The 16,859-nt window shown below is 44.3% G+C and overlaps 1 protein-coding gene across 1 annotated transcript; it reads left to right on the top strand.

Annotated features, from left to right (window-relative positions):
• Positions 1 to 821: 821 nt before the first annotated feature.
• On the top strand, positions 822 to 12,431 carry LOC141984615 (leukocyte cysteine proteinase inhibitor 1-like). Its single transcript, XM_074947744.1, has 3 exons — positions 822 to 982; positions 8,215 to 8,319; positions 12,241 to 12,431. Exons 1-3 carry the CDS (start codon positions 908 to 910, stop codon positions 12,373 to 12,375), a joined length of 315 nt encoding a protein of 104 aa, XP_074803845.1. The 5' UTR covers positions 822 to 907; the 3' UTR covers positions 12,376 to 12,431.
• The last annotated feature ends 4,428 nt before the right edge of the window (positions 12,432 to 16,859 follow it).

Raw genomic sequence — 16,859 nt, 5'->3', positions numbered from 1 at the left:
CTAATTTCCAATAAATATAAAAGGCTGTGAAGAAATATATTACTTTGAGTAAATGGAAAAAGGGACATTCTTCTAAAGATTAGTAAGGAATTATGCAGAAAAAGAACACCTTATTCCTGGCCAAAAACTGAAAACAAAGATGACTCATTGCTAAATGTCCATAGGTTTTGTAAAGATTTTGAGAGAGAAATTTCCCTGCATGCTCCTTTTGAAGTGTGGGTCATATTTCTGCAAATAAAAACTACAACACAGGGGTCGGGGGGAAGGGGGTGGGGAGAGGTAAGGAGGCAGCATATACCAGCACTCTTATTTCTGTCCTTTAAAGAGATGGAAAATCTTTCCGCTTTGTAATGAAAAATAGAGAAATAAAATCGTTACAATAAAAGGCCTACTGCCTTTGCCCAGCTAAGAATACAGAGAAAACCACATTTTAAGTTAAACAGGAATTGCTGCAATGAAAACAAGGGAGAACGTGTGGTAGTTTTAAGGCTAACGTTGGGATATACTTGGGCATAGCTCAGTGTTTACAATCACTTCCCTAAGCACAAGAACAGTCACCCACCCATTACATGTGTTCAAACTGGTGATAAGTCCAGAAATTACCATCTCAGGCTGAACCAATCACCATAACTATGGGAGTTGGGTGTTATTTTTTTTCTGCTTTTCACGTGTTCACAGAGCATTTTACACATAGTGATATTTAAAGTGCTCTTTCCCTTACTATTAACAATACTAAAATTTTGCTTTTGTTTTGTTGTTCCTTTCTTCCCTTCTCTCCCCTCCTCAAACCTGATGATGGTAAACTCCACATATACGAATCACATGATTATGTGACTACGTAATATCAGATCTTTGACTATTCTCTGATTACATTTGCTCTAGATCTTCCTTGTCAAAGTTTTCCAGCATGTCATCAGAAAAGATTGGAGAATGGTCGGAGCCCTTGCCTGCAACCCCACAAATCCAAGAAATTACTAACAAGGTGAGTGGCATGCAATGAAAGATGGACAACAGAAACAAATGTAACAAAAGTGTACGTCTTTAAAGCAAATTCTAGAGAGATTAGGGAATGAAGCTACAACTTACTTTAAAATCTAACATCCAGCACTGAAAATGGAAGCCTTCTTGATTGATTAGAAGCACACACTATGTGGCATGGAAAAATTGCTTCGAAAGGGACTGCACTAAGTCAAGTCCGTGAAATTCTTAGATTCGTATCTGCCAAGGCCAGAAGGGACCATCTAGTCTGACCTCCTGTATAACACAGGCATAGAACTTTTCCATCTTTTAGTCAATGTAATGTGTGCCATGTTAATTTTGTATCATTCTAGTTTTTTAATCAAAATGTCATGTGGCAACAAGTATAATGCCGTACAGAAGTCTAGGTCTATTACGTAAACTCTATTACCTTTATCAACCAAATTTATAATCTCATCAAAAAAGGATATCAAGTTATTCTGACAGGATCTATTTTCCATAAAGCCACATTGATTGGCATTAAGTATATTATCCTCTTTTAATTCTTTATTAATCAAGTCCCATATCATCTGCTCGAATATCTTGCCTGAGATTGATGTCAGACTGGCAGGCTTATAGTGGTCTGGGTTATCACATTGATCCTTTTGAAATACTGGCACATTATTCCAGTCTTCTGACCTTCTGCTTTCCAGTCTTCTGGGAGTGCTAGAGACATTCACAGCTGTGGTGCAGATAGCAATATATGAACGACAAGGTCTTCACTGCCTAATAAGCTACCAGTGCAGTTCCACTGGTAGTAGCAGTGTAGTAGTCGTAGAAGCACCTGTGTAGACAGGGTTTTAGGTGTCTTTGCAAGTGTGTCATCAAACCCTGATCTGTACAGAACTGGCTGGCAGGGCAGTAAAACTATCAGTGTCCTGCCTTCACTGGTTCTTGTGCACTTGGGCTCGTGGAGCTGCACCGGCGATGAATTGGAGGTCCTATTCGCTAATGCAGAGCAGGCCAGGGAGTCAGCCTTTTGTTCCTGGCTCCAGGGCTTGCTCTATGGTCCCATTACTGGGGGCAGAGGAGGGGAGTGAGTATGTCAGGGCCCCTACATGTCACTATTTTAAAAAATAAAACACCTTGGGTTTTCAGAGTTCAAGAAAGTAAAAATTGGCTACCTTGTCAGTATTTTCCTGTGATTTATAATTTTGGCCTTTCTGATAAGATTTAGGGCCATTGAAAGTTGTTTGGGCTGGGAGGTGGACATGGGACAAATACCTTGAGCCTGCCTGGCTCGGCCATGGACTTGCCGTGTGACGCTAGGCAAATCATTTCACCTCTTTGTGCTTCAGTTTCCTCAGCTGCAAAATGGGAGGCGAATAATACTTCTCTTCCTCACATGGGAGCTGTGCGATTTAATTAACTCATGTTTGCAAGGCACATTGAGATTCTTCCTCGAAAGGCACCATAGACCTACAAAGTATGATGGCTGTTGTGTGCACACACTAGAAACATAACAGATGGTCTCTGTCCAAACAAATCTTAGAGTCCGAGTGTGGTGGCTCTGAGCCCACCCTTCTTCATGCATCTCTTTATAGAAAGGGAGACCGGTTGCCAACAGACAAATGTCATTGAAGGTTGGCTAAAATACATTAATTGACTTTATTGACTACATGTTTTTAAAGAAATGGTCAAAGTTAATTCATGAGCTCACTGGCGATCACAAGGGATTAGTGGTTGGTGCACTGGGACGGGTAGTCATGAGACAGATGCGATTCCTGTGTCAGCCACAGAGTTGCCGTGTGGCCTGACTTTGGGGAAGTCACTTCAGGGCTCTCTGCCTCAGTTTCCCCACCTGTAATGCTGTTGCTATGTTGGACATCACTGTAGTAGCCAAATGCTCCTAAAAGAGGCTCCAAAGCAGACAATTAAAATCACAGCAAATGGAAATGATGCTTTGCCAAAAGCTCTTCTGAGATGAAAGGATTTTAACCCTGATTTCCTCAGCAGGTACAAGGCACTTTTCACGGGCAATCTGAAAGCACAAATCACGAGCAGAGATGGGCACCTCTCTCCGGCCTGTCAGTCAGGTGCCTAAGTACCTTTGTGTGCTGGGCCCTAAATCCTGCCCCTTTTCTCTCTATTTTACTCTTGGCTAATTTAGATGGCTCCCCACTCTGCCTGATGGCTTCTGGGAATCCCTTTCCTAGGCACTTAAGCCTCCCCATACAGTGCATGGGGAGCCTGGGTGCTTAACTCAGGGCTAAGAATTCCACTAGTCATCAGGATGCTCAAGATCCCTGGTGAATCTGGCCCCAACAGCCCTAGTCCTATCGCATTGGGACAGGTCTTCTCGTAGACCCCTGAGCGTTACCTTCATGTCTGCCCTAAGCCTAGCTGAGTCCAGAAACAACAGCCAACAATACATTTGATCAGGAATGTATTGCTTATTAAATCTCCTTGTCCTACATCTGCCGGGAATGAGGCAAGGGCGACAAACTGTCCATTTGGGGACTAGGCAGCTGGCTGCTTGACCTCCCTCAAAGGGATGGGCCCTCTCAATAAATAACTCATGGGTAAATAGTGCTTGGAGGTTGGGAAGGTCATGAATGAGGAGGGGGGACAGAGTTTATTTCTCTAAGACAAGGACAGCAAGTGCTGAGGTGACACTTAAGTCAACACTTCCACGGAAGTGGAAAGCCTGGGTGTAGTGCAATGACTCTGCTGAAAGCAGCAAAAGGGGAAGGTTCCTGGGAATTGGGTTAGTCAAGAGAGGGTCAGGCAGGCAGGGTGTGTTGGGGTTCTGGGAGGAGTGCAGTGATTGCAGCATTCGCCTTGTGAGTGTCAGCATGTGAGGAACTAGACCAGCTGCTCCAGAGCTGAGACTGTGACACAGAGCTGAAGTTGCTCCAGAGTTAGATGCTCACACAAAAGATGCTGCATCAGTGTGGAAGAGCAACGCAGAGGGGCCCCCAATGAGACATACCACAGAATTGAACTTTGGCCAATTGCCTCTACTGCACGAATGCATTAAGATGTTAAGATTGCGCACTAACTTCTTTTGAACTGTCCCCCCCACACACACACACACCAAGAGTTAAACTGGAAACTACTCTGTTATTGTTAATAGGAACTGTTTAAACTAGTGAGCCCAGGGTATTTGCCCTTTTCTGGCAGCCTTAATACATTAGTATTTAATTGGTGCTGTGTGTCAGAGCTTTTTGAGACCCAGTAGCTGTTGCAGCCCACGATGCCTCACAGCTGAAGTTTCTTTAATGTTTTCCTCTGAGACACGGAACATCTGGTGTGCTACCAAGTTCTGTATCTGAGAAGGGCTGATGCACCACAGCACTCCAGTGACCTCATCAGGTGAGGCTGATCATAGGCATCTTAGGGAAAATTTTCAAAAGTGACTTAGTTGTAACAGATATGAAACTAGCCAGGACTTACCTCCTGGAATTAAGTTGAAGTATTTTAGGCATTCATTGTATTAAAAATGCAAAAGTTTATGTACTATTGAGGGATTGTAAATAATTCCATGGGGGAGGGGAACAACAGCCCTCCAGGAACTAAGAACTGTGGGGGATGGTTAGGCAAATTCACTCAGGTAGTAACAGCTCCAGAGAGGTACCACCAGCTGGAGAGAAGCTTGCATTTACTGGTACAAACTGGATTCTCCACAGACCAACAGACAAAAAAAGGATTTTTGGATAAATAGCCTGAGTTTTAACTGACTCATGGCCTTTTTTCTGATCCAGCAAAGGGAACGGACCTTCCGTTCAAGTGGTGGGGCACAATCCTTGTGGAAGGACTTAACCTACCAGAGTCCTAGGGTGGAGCTAGAGTTACCTCTGGTGAACTTGCTAGCGAGTTTGTATGTTTTCATTGTGTTAATGTTTTACCTTAAGAATAAATGTGCCTGCTTAGAAAGAGCTGTGTGATAACCTGTCACTGCCGGCACGCCACTGTTCATAGCCTGTGGAGAGAAAGCAGCACAGATGCTGGTCTGTTTAGGCAGTTTGGCTTGCTGGAGATATGGCAGGGTAGCTCAAGAAGCTGTGCAGCCTGAACCTGCTGGTCAGGAGGGAGAGAGACATGGGCCTTTGCCTTTGCCCAAGGGAGGTGACGGTTGAGGAGCTGGGGGACTCGAGTGGGTGCCCTTGGTGGACACAAGGGGGGACTGCAGGTGCAGTTGCCCTGAACTGTCACAGTTGGTATTTAGCCTTTGAAAAGGTCATTGATAATATCGCTGTCAATTCACTGATGAGCTCTAAACCTCCCTTCGCTTTAGCTATATGTTACAGTGGGAAACACTCCTTATTCCACATCATATTTTTGAAGTACTGGCACTGAACAAGTTTTAAAAATCCACAGCATTTAAAGTTGCTCCTATGCATAAACACATCTACCTAAATCTGCCTCCCGCACAAAGGAATCTTGCCTTTGCCAGCTGGCTGTTAGCTATCTCACACAACCAGCCTGTCAGCCACTCAGGCACTCTCCTCTGGGCTGTGCCAGCCCTTCCGTTGCCCTGCAGATTGACAAATAGATACACCCTAGCCCCTGAGTCCCTTCAAAGTGTCCCCCTGTGACCTCCAGCCCCTGATCCCCAGATACTCACAGAAATTCCCGATCTTCCATTCCAAAGGGAACAGTGGACCCCAGTTTTACCTTAGATTACTACTTGTGTAGCACACCCACCACTTGAGTTCACTTTCAATAAAACAAATAAAAAATATATTTAAGGAACAACAGATTCAAATAGACACAAGTGTTACTCCTGGGGAAATTCTGCACCAAAAAATTAAAAATTTTGCAACAAAGATTAAAAATTCTGCGCACAATATTTTAAAATTCTGCAAAATTCTGCATATTTTGTTTGTCAAAATAACACAATATAATCACACTAGTTTCAATTATTTTAGTCATTTATTTCAAAATGCCTGTCAGCAAGTGTTCTGTAACCATACAGACAACAAAAAAGATTCAGGAAATGTTTTTTGACAAATAGATTCCTTACTAGGCATATTAATACAGAACGCTGAGTAATAATTCATTTAAACTACAAGAGAGAACCATATTTCCCGCACCCCTCAGAAGCAGTGCAAAGGCTTGGCGGAGTCAGGGGTAACAGAGGAGGTGAGGGAGAGGGAAGTAAATTGCTGGGAAGGAGGCTGGATGTGAACTTGGAGGGTTGTTGGGTATGGGTGGGAAAAGTATGGAATAGTTTTTTTGAGGGCTTGGGGAGGGATTGTTAGGGAGCTTCCCCATGCAGACCCTGATTGACCCCTAGCCTGTCCCTTTCAGTCAGGCACATCTGCCCCTGTCCCCATGTACTCCTCCACCCCCATGTGTCCTTGCACCCCCATCCACATGTGTCCCTCCACCCCCACTCAGACATCCACTCCCCCATCCCCATGTTGCCCTGCACCTCCTCCCTCTGTCCCTATGTGTCTGTGTGCCCCCACCCAGCCACTCTCCTGTCCCTATGTGTCCCTGTACCCCTTCCCCTGTTCCCATGTGCCTCTGTGCCCCCACTCAGCCACCCCTGTCCCTATGTGTCCCTGCACCTCGTCCCCATGTGTCTCTGTGACACAATCAACCACCACCTGTCCCTATGCATCTCTGTGCCCCCACTCAGCCACCTTTTGTCCCTATGTAGCTCTGCACCCCTCCCCCATCAGGTGGCCCTGCACCTCCCTCCCACCTGTGGCCCTGTGCCTCCACTCCCATTCATCCCCTGCCCCAGTATGTCCTCCCCCAAGAACCTTTATGAGCCCCTGTCTAACCCCTCACCAGCAACCCATGCTGTCTGTCTCCCCATAGCCACTATCTCCTGACCTGGCCTGACAGGTGCTGCAAAGAAGGCAGGCTCTTTCTCTTCCATAGCTGACTGGGAGCTGCTGCTGTGTTCTATCACCACAGCACCTTGTGGTGGGCAAAAGGAGAAACTGGAGAAGTTATTTTCTGCTGGGACCTGCTGCTGTTCTAGTGCCACAGCACCCTCTGGTGGGCAAAAGGTGGAAGGGCAGCAATATTGCAGCAGAAGCTTTTTTCTGCGCAGAAAAAATTTAAAATATGTATGGCTCATTAATCATGCAGGCATGCAGTAGCGCAGAATTCCTCCAGGAATAAAGTGTGAGTGATGGAAACAATTGGTTCCATATAAAAGAAAATCTTAAAACACTTATTAATAGTTACCTTTCCTATTTAATAGAAAAAATTCTCACCACACAGTTCAGTCTTTTACAGCATTTGTTAGCCACAGAGACCCAGTCTTGCAGGAAGCTCCCCCACTCATCAAGGTGCCACCTCAGTGAATGGATGCAGAGTGTCTTTCTCCACCCTGTGATATACTGAATCAGTCTTTTGTTTTTATCCACAGACAGGGCGATCCACTCACTATCATATTGTTCCTTTTCACTTGCAACTGGTTTTGATGCTTAGTTTGTCTTTCATGATTTCCCATTGCTTTTCTGGGTTGGTGCCAGGGCAGACAATAATGCAATATATAATCGGCTAGCCCAGGACAGGAGAAAATTCCCTCCTGCTTGAAATGGCTATGACTGAGACATATTATTCTCTGGTGATTCACTTTCTCTCCAAAACCATAAGGGCATAATTTTCAATATAGCTAAATTAGTTCTTAAATATCACCCATGGAAACATCTCACAATGCTTATGGGGTATTGATGTTACAAATTTTCAACAGGGACCTCACATGGATAAATACCATGAAAGCAGTGTGTTAGGTGTAGTGTGTTTGTCAGGTCTGAGACAGGAGTTGCTTGTAAAGAACAGTGAACCCTTTGCCTGTTGTCACCAATGGGCCTCTGTGTCACAGTGACCTAGTGTCATGTGATGGCAAACTGGAGATGGTGCCTCCTTTAAGAGGGAGCTGGGCCAGACAAACTCTGAGGGCCAGTGGATGGATATGGGTTTTGGTGGGAGATGTTTGCAAAGAGCAGGAGCTTCAGGTGAGAGGTATTTCAGGAAAGGCCAGGCAGCAATCCTAGTTTTGACAGGGCTGTGAAGCCTGGCTGCAAGGAACTGTGGAGCCTAGCGAGTAAGGCTGGAAGATCTAGTTGAGTTGAATTGTTTATTAATAAGCAAGGCCCAAAGAAAGCAAATGCTGTACGCTGCATGTAGGTCTACGTGCATTCTGAGAAGGGGAAACGGAGGCAGTAGACATATGATGAGAAGGGATATGCTGACCCCATTACAACACCTAACCCTCTTTCTTTTTTATAGGTGAAGCCACAGCTGGAAGAAAAAGTGCATAAGGAATATTCAGTCTTTGTAGCTGTAATATATAGACAGCTGAACCTGTGTGGTGGAACACACTACCTCATTAAGGTGAGTAATCAATGTAGGATGGAAGAAGTGGGGGATTTTGTGAAGTGTTCTCGTTGAAGAAGAACGTAGGGGTCATTTGAAGTGGCTTAAGGTAAGATGTTCAAATAGTGAGCAAACACTGCAGGGAAAAGTCCAATATGACTTTTAATCAAGGTAAGGATTATCTCTCATGTGCCTGTGCAGTGCCCTGCTATCACTTGTTGGGTGCTATTTCTCTACAAGAGTAGAAAAGAAAAGAAGTCTTCATTCAAGACTCTCCAATTGCTTTCTCAACTCTCATCCTTAGAGCTGGCCTTAGCTGTGGTTTGGGCAGGCTGGAAAAACAATGGCTTTTACTTCCTGCTGTCTCCATTCCCTTTTGAGAAAATAGAATCCTGATCTATGGTATCCATCCCAAACTGTTGTGAGCAATTTTAAATACAGAGAGAGAGAGAGAGAGAATGTGTGTGTGTGTGTGTGTGGGGGGGGCGGGTAGAACTTTAGATCAGAACCTTCCGCTGCATGAGTACAATCCAGCCGCTAGTCCTTTCAATCCTAGTGATCAGCTTATATTTTCCAAGGCTCGCTCTTAAGGAAAGGGCTAGAAACCCCTTTTTAACGGTAGCTGAAATTTTCCCCTTCCCTAATGTTTCCCCAAAACAGGTGATCTATTTTCACAGGCTGCCTGGGGCCCAGAGGCCAAGTCTGCTCCTTCTCTTAGAGAAATGATGGGTCTTTTTAACTCTGTCATTGTGAGAAGGCCCTGTCAAAGCAGTTGGGTTTTCACTGTGCTCTGAACACTCCTGGCCCAGGTCTCATTCTGATCTCCTGTGGCAATGAGTTCAGTCCTTTAAGACCATCTGTTAGGAAAGTTAACATAAGAACATAGGAACATAAGAATGGCCATAATGAGTCAGACCAAAGGTCCATCCAGCCCAGTATCCTGTCTACCGACAGTGGCCAATGCCAGGTGCCCCAGAGGGAGTGAACCTAACAGGTAATGATCAAGTGATCTCTCTCCTGCCATCCATCTCCACCCTCTGACAAACAGAGGCTAGGGACACCATTCCTTACCCATCCTGGCTAATAGCCACTAATGGACTTAACCTCCATGAATTTATCCAGTTCTTTTTTAAACCCTGTTATAATCCTAGCCTTCACAACCTCCTCATGCAAGGAGTTCCACAGGTTGACTGTGCGCTGAGTGAAGAAGAACTTCCTTTTATTTGTTTTAAACCTGCTGCCCATTAAATTCATTTGATGGTCCCTAGTTCTTATATTATGGGAACAAATAAATAACTTTTCCTTATTCACTTTCTCTATACCACTCATGATTTTATATACCTCTATCATATCCCCCTTAGTCTTCTCTTTTCCAAGATGAAAAGTCCTAGCCTCTTTAATCTCTCCTCCTATGGGACCCGTTCCAAACCCCTCATCATTTTAGTTGCCCTTTCCTGAACCTTTTCTAATGCCAGTATATCTTTTCTGAGATGAGGAGACCACATCCGTGTGCAGTATTCAAGATGTGGGCGTACCATGGATTTATATAAGGGCATTAAGATATTCTCCGTCTTATTCTCTATCCCTTTTAAATGATTCCTAACATCCTGTTTGCTTTTTTGACTGCCGCTGCACACTGCGTGGATGTCTTCAGAGAACTATCCATGATAACTCCAAGATCTTTTTCCCGATTAATTGTAGCTAAATTAGCCCCCATCATATTGTATGTATAGTTGGGGTTATTTTTTCCAACGTGCAAAGTTTCCCACTGGATTGTCAATGAGGGCAGCTGCTTGAAGGACTTGGATAGAGAGGTTTTCTATGGTATCTGGGCATTTCAGTGCCTAAATTCTAGGCACCTAGTAACCTTGTGGAATTCACAAACCCTGAATTAGGTGTTCAGGTTCCCTACAGAATGGATGGGGAAAGCGAGGTACCTAAGACTGGGATTCACAAAAATCTGCTCACTGACTGAGAAGCTGCCTAAGTTAGCCAATAGGAAATACTGAGGAAAGGGCTTTGTGTCCTAAATCAGAGAATATCAGGGTTGGAAGGGACCTCAGGAGGTCATCTAGTCCAACCCCCTGCTCAATGCAGGACCAGTCCCCAACTAAATCATCCCAGCCAGGGCTTTGCCAAGCCTGACCTTAAAAACCTCAAAGGAAGGAGATTCCACCACCTCCCTAGGTAACACATTCCAGTGCTTCACCACCCTCCGAGTGAAAAAGTTTTTCCTAATATCCAACCTAAACCTCCCCCACTGCAACTTGAGACCATTACTCCTTGTTGTGTCATCCACTACCACTGAGAACAGTCTAGATCCATCCTCTTTGGAACCCCCTTTCAGGTAGTTGAAAGCAGCTATCAAATCCCCCCTCATTCTTCTCTTCTGCAGACAAAACAATCCCAGTTCCCTCAGCCTCTCCTCATAACTCATGTGTTCCAGTCCCCTAATCATTTTTGTTGCCCTCCGCTGGACTCTTTCCAATTTTTCCACATCCTTCTTGCAGTGTGGGGCCCAAAACTGGACACAGTACTGCAGATGAGGCCTCACCAATGTCAAATAGAGGGGAAAGATCACGTCCCTCGATCTGCTGGCAACGCCCCTACTTATACATCCCAAAATGCCATTAGGCTTCTTGGCAACAAGGGCACACTGTTGACTCATATCCAGCTTCTCATCCACTGTAACCCCTAGGTCCTCTTCTGCAGAACTGCTGCCTAGCCATTCGGTCCCTAGTCTGTAGCGGTGCATGGGATTCTTCCGTCCTAAGTGCAGGACTCTGCACTTGTCCTTGTTGAACCTCATCAGATTTCTTTTGGCCCAATCCTCCAATTTGTCTAGGTCCCTCTGTATCCTATCCCTACCCTCCAGCCTATCTACCACTCCTCCCAGTTCAGTGTCATCTGCAAACTTGCTGAGGATGCAATCCATGCCACCCTCCAGATCATTAATGAAGCTATTGAACAAAACCGGCCCCAGGACCGACCCTTGGGGCACTCCGCTTGATACCGGCTGCCAACTAGACATGGAGCCATTGATCACTACCCATTGAGCCCAACAATCTAGCCAGCTTTCTATCCACCAGTCATCCGGGCCTTGATTTCCACTCTGATGGTGGTTTGCTTTGGGTATGGTCGTTAGCTCGGCAAAGATCCAACAAAAATTCCAAACACATCTTCAGCCCTTTCTGTAAACTTAAATAGACCCTTAGACCTTGGAAAGTCCAACACGAGGATTTCGTCCCACTACATGCCTCTTTCGTGGCTTTAATCAACTGACTTCTTGTACAGAGGCTGATGAAAAGTCTCCTTTTTTCCAACTTTCTTTGCCCTTTCTGAGAGTCTTTGAAAACTGCTATGGCCTTCTTACAGCAAAAAGGGGGTTAATTCTTTCACTGCCAGACTAGGCATGGAATCTGAGTGAAATCAATGAGAGTTTCCCATTGGAAAAACTGATGGAAAACTTTTGGGTTTAACCATCAGATTTTCTGAAGGCAAACTCACATTGACTTTACTCAGATCCCCACAGTTATGTGCAAAAAGCAGAAGATGAAGGAGTTGAGTGGGAAGGATATTTTTTGGGTATAAAGACTTTGGCCTAAATTCAGTCCAGGCATAAATAGGTGCAATTACCAGAGCAACCAATGGAAGTGGCATTTGTGAATACCAATGGAATTTGGCCTTGTGAATGTGGAATAAAATTTCTACTTCCACTGATCATCAGGGACACACTACCATGGACACAAAGCCCTGTCTCTGCTCACACATGTGGTATGAAATGGGACAGTCTCTATAGCTTTAGGGTATTGAAGGATCGTGGGTGTGACTTAGTTCTTATTTTGTAACTATTCAAAAGTTCAGCACTGCATCTCCCCAAAACATCCTTTCACTGGAATCTGCTTAGTCCATGGTTGTCCCATTCTCCTTGTCTTTCAGGTCTCCATCAGCAAGGGCACTGATGAGTGTGTACACTTGTACGTGGTACAAACCTTAACTCATGTCCTACTGGAGCCAGAACTCACCAAACATCAGCTGGAAAAAACTACAGATGATCAACTGGAGCCATTTTGATTTGAGAGGCTTTGGATGGGCTCTTCTGTTGCTCTTTCTGCAGACTCCCAGCTCATACCGCCAGTGCCAATACATGAATGAAAATAAAATTAATCTGATTTTGAAATTTAAGTTTGTGTTTCCATGTTGCATGTAACAGAAGGGTATATTCATTCCAGCAGTAACTGCTGCTAACTTACGATGAGCCTGCAAGGAAATGTGCTGGATCTACCCAAATACCAACGGTTCAGCACCACATTTCCCCAAAACATGCCTCCATTAGAAGCTGCTTAGTCCATGAGCTTGACTGTCCCACTCTCCTGCTTTGATGCTTTCTACTAATACTAACCTAGAGAACTAGAAGAATTCTTCCGCCAACTCTGCCTTAAGTAAATCTTTCACAACTACCACATCTCCACTGCAATCATAAGACAAAAGTCATCTAACTGGACACCGCACAGCGGAGAAAACCACACAATGGATCATTACATTGGTTGCTTCAGGGGAAAAAAAATCAACTGTGAAATCCTCAGACATGCATTACATCCACCGCAGTCTCTGTACTGCTCGGGGGATAGTCCCTAAAATCCAAGCACCAGATAGTGATCAAACCAGTAGACAAAGGGTGGCACTATTGTAGTCCCTAATTGCCATAACTGTGTCAACAAGACAAACAGATGAGTCTCTGACACCACCTACTATAAACAGCTAAAAAACCACACCCCACACCATAAGTCAGACAGGAATTTAAAGACACTATCAAATCTTTCCCCAAACAGCTCCAAGAAAAGCGCTATAATGTCATCCCCCACAAACCCTCCCCACGGAACTTCTATCTGCCTCCCAAGATACCCAAACAGGGGAACCCAGGCAGACCTATCGTATCTGGCCCTGGCACTCTCACTCAAGCAAATTCAAGATTCTTAGAAACCATCCTCAATCCGCTCACCACCGCAAGTTTCCTCCAAGACACTACCAAGTTCCTCCAGAAACTCTGCAACATTAACAACCTCCCCCAGAACACCATCCTTGCCACCATGGATGTCAACTCCCTATGCATCAGCATCCCCTCACCATGATGGCATCACTGCCTGCCTCAAATACTTACAGAATAATGTAAAGCTCTAAGAAATGTACCCAACACATATAGCCAAACTCATCCATTTTACCTTCACCCACAGCAACCTCATATTTAACAACAAACACTGTCCAAACCATGGGAATAGCCAGCGTCTTCATGGGCCACCTTGAGGAAGAAGTTCTGGAAAAATACACCATAAAACCAATGACATTTTCATCCTCTGGATGGATGACCTAAACTCCCTCACAGATTTCCACCATAACTTCAACAGCTACAACCCATCCAGGAAACTCTCTCTAGAACACTGCCACACCAGCAGCAACTGCCTGGACAATGCAGTTAGCTTCAACCATGGAACCCTAGACACAGTTATAGACGAGAAACCCTCAGATCACCACGCTTATCTGCACAGATCCAGCAACCACCCAGACATACCAAGAAATCTGATCTACAGCCAGGCACTCAGATACCACAGAATATGCTCTGAAAAGAAAGTCTGGGATACACACCTAAACATTCTTAACACCCCCTCCACTAAACAAGGACACAACACCAGAGATGTAGATCGCATCATGGAAAGGGCCACCCAAATACCCAGGGAGAACCTGCTTCAATACAGAAAACAAAATAACTCACTGACCACACACCCCTAGTTGTTGTCACCAATCATCCCACCCTGGAAACCATACGTGGGGTATCAAACAATTACAGCCAATAATTGATATAAATTGAAATAAATCTTTCCTGATCCCCTTTCTGGCCTTCAAACAACTGCCCCAACCTCATCATCAGAACCAAGCTGCCCCCACACCCTGCCGGAAAAACAGATGTAAAACCTGCAGACACAGCTCCACTGTTGCAATGATCAATACCACCCACAACACACCTTTTAAGACTCATAGGTCCTACACATTCCTATCACAGCATGTGGTGTATCTCATCCAGTGCATTAAATGTGCCAACAACTATGTGGGTGAAAATAGACAATCACTATTCTCTTGAATAAACTCACACAGAAACGATAATAGACAAAGCCACGTTACCTGTAGGCGAGTTTAGGTCTCTTTCATATCCTGGGAACAACATGCCTACAACAACACTGCAAATCTATAAGGTCAAAGTGCCTAAATACAATTGTTGTGGGAATTGTTGCTCTAGTGTAAATTTCTCAACCTTTGTGGGATGGAGAAAAAAAATCTCACTCAATGCAGTAAATAGATTCTTTTCAATCCCCAAGCAAACACACTTGCAGCTTATGTGAATGTGCAACTTGATGCTCAGAGTGACGTCAATACACCAGTATATAAACTGCTCTGAGGTATTTACGATTTCCCTGGTGCTTCCAGGGATACCAGCACCACCGACACATTCAGATGTGCTGTCTTATATTCTAAGCAGTTGTCTATTTCAAGACCCCGAGCCCTAGATCTGGAATCCACATCTTGGTGTGTAGCTAAAGAATGACACATAACGTACTGTGCTGGGCTTCCTTTCCCCCGTTAGGTGAGCTGCAGGTGGGTGGGGTTTGGGAGAGACACTACACTGGTGGAAGAGAGTGAAATAAAGTGTCAGATTTGAGCCCTGGCCCCTGTTGCCATTGGTAGGGGAGACACTGCAGTGTTAGGGCCCTAGGCCCAGATCCTCAAAGGTATTTAGGAAGCCAGTGGGAGTCAGGGGCCTGGATACCTTTGAGGATTTGGGCACTAGACACAGTTTGTTGGATTTTTAGATGATGTGGTCTTGACTCTTTCCCTTGGACACCACTGATATTAAACAGGTCTCAGAATTGCAGGATGGGGAAGAAATGAATTGCTGGCAAAGAGAAGCATGGTTCAGTGAGCAGCTGCCACAGCTATAACCAAAAAGGGCAACATGGAGCCGGCCAGGTCACAGTCACTCCCACACTCTATTTCTATCCCAGAAGAGCAGGTTGAGGATTATTCCTGCTGCATTAATTAGAAGGGTAGCAGCTTAAATTCAAAATGTACAAACTCAGTAATGGAAGCAGACTTCTCCTGTGACTCCGTATCCAAGGACGTTTACCACCATCCCTTGGTTAAATCCACAGTAGCTGATTGTCACACCATATTTCATGCATCATTTTTATAGTAATTTTTCTTGACCGCAAAACCCCAGATTTTTACAAAGCATTGCATGTGCAAGGGCGGGTAAGGAGTGTGCTACCTTGTAGAAACATTGATCCTGGAATCATTTCTTCCTCTGCATCCAGAGTATTGTGAATTCCCCGTAACACTTTTGACACTGATATTAACCAGTTTTACCTGAGAGTTCCTGGGGAGTATTTCCCAGAATAGAGGAGACCTGAGGAAGTCAAGGTGGATATGTCTCAAGATACCTTTTGTGTCACAATTCCACCGAGTTCATTTGAGTCTTAGTAACTTATTTTCCATAACCTTGACTTGAGGTAAGACATGGCTTTTGCAGGAGCGGATATTAACTAACGTGGCGGTTAACTAATATGGATGTTGGCGTATGTTGCTTTCTATGTCTGTTTCCAGAATTTCTCTGATTCATTTATATCTCATATTGTTTATATTACATCAGCACAATGGGGCACTTTAATACCAACTTTTCAATACATATTAACCGAACCTACAATGGAGATCAAGATACGTATACAGAAAAAGAAATATGATGGGCCACTCAAAGAACAGCCAAACAGACACCACATGCCAATTAATCTCTTCTTCCTGAATAGCTCAGCAGTGATCATTTTTTTCTGATCTCAGCTGCAGACAGAGTGCTGACATTTACACGAGACATGATTGGTGAGTAATGCTCACCAATTTCAAACATTAGTTGAAAACAGTCACGTGACAAGCGAGCCAGTCATGTACTAGAATTTGTCTTATGTAACAATATTTCCTTAGCATTGAATACTTTGTTTTACAATGCATGGAGGCCAAGATCATATGAATATAATTTTCCCGCTTTAGGAATATACCCAGTATAATACACACATACACAATGTAATATATGGCCTGCATTCTTTTACTATTTTCTAAAAAAGGTATGCAGAACAGGTGACCCAGCTTCCTTGGGTTTCTGTTAGAATACAGAATATTACTGACTTCAAAATTTGAGCCACAAATTAGTTCTGCCTTATTCTGAAATCTCATTACACCAACAAACGAAGAAGGGCTCTTCTTTTTCTTCCTTCTGTTAATCCCATCAAATGGGGTCCACTCTACAAGTCCGCTCCCTCAAAAGTGCCATCTCCTCAATCACACTACATGCTAACATGCCTTCCTTTATGACAACATCTCACCACTTCTTGTTGGGTCAGCCCCTGTCATTTCCCCCCATCCATCTTGATCTGTTGGACTCTTACCCATAGAGTTGTCAGGACTGGGCTGTACATGACCAAACCATCTGAGCCTCCACTCCCTCATTTTTTTGTTTA

This window comes from Natator depressus, chromosome 1, assembly GCF_965152275.1.
Source record: "Natator depressus isolate rNatDep1 chromosome 1, rNatDep2.hap1, whole genome shotgun sequence".
Taxonomy (NCBI): Eukaryota; Metazoa; Chordata; order Testudines; family Cheloniidae; genus Natator; species Natator depressus.
This window is presented reverse-complemented; position numbering and strand designations above follow the sequence as displayed.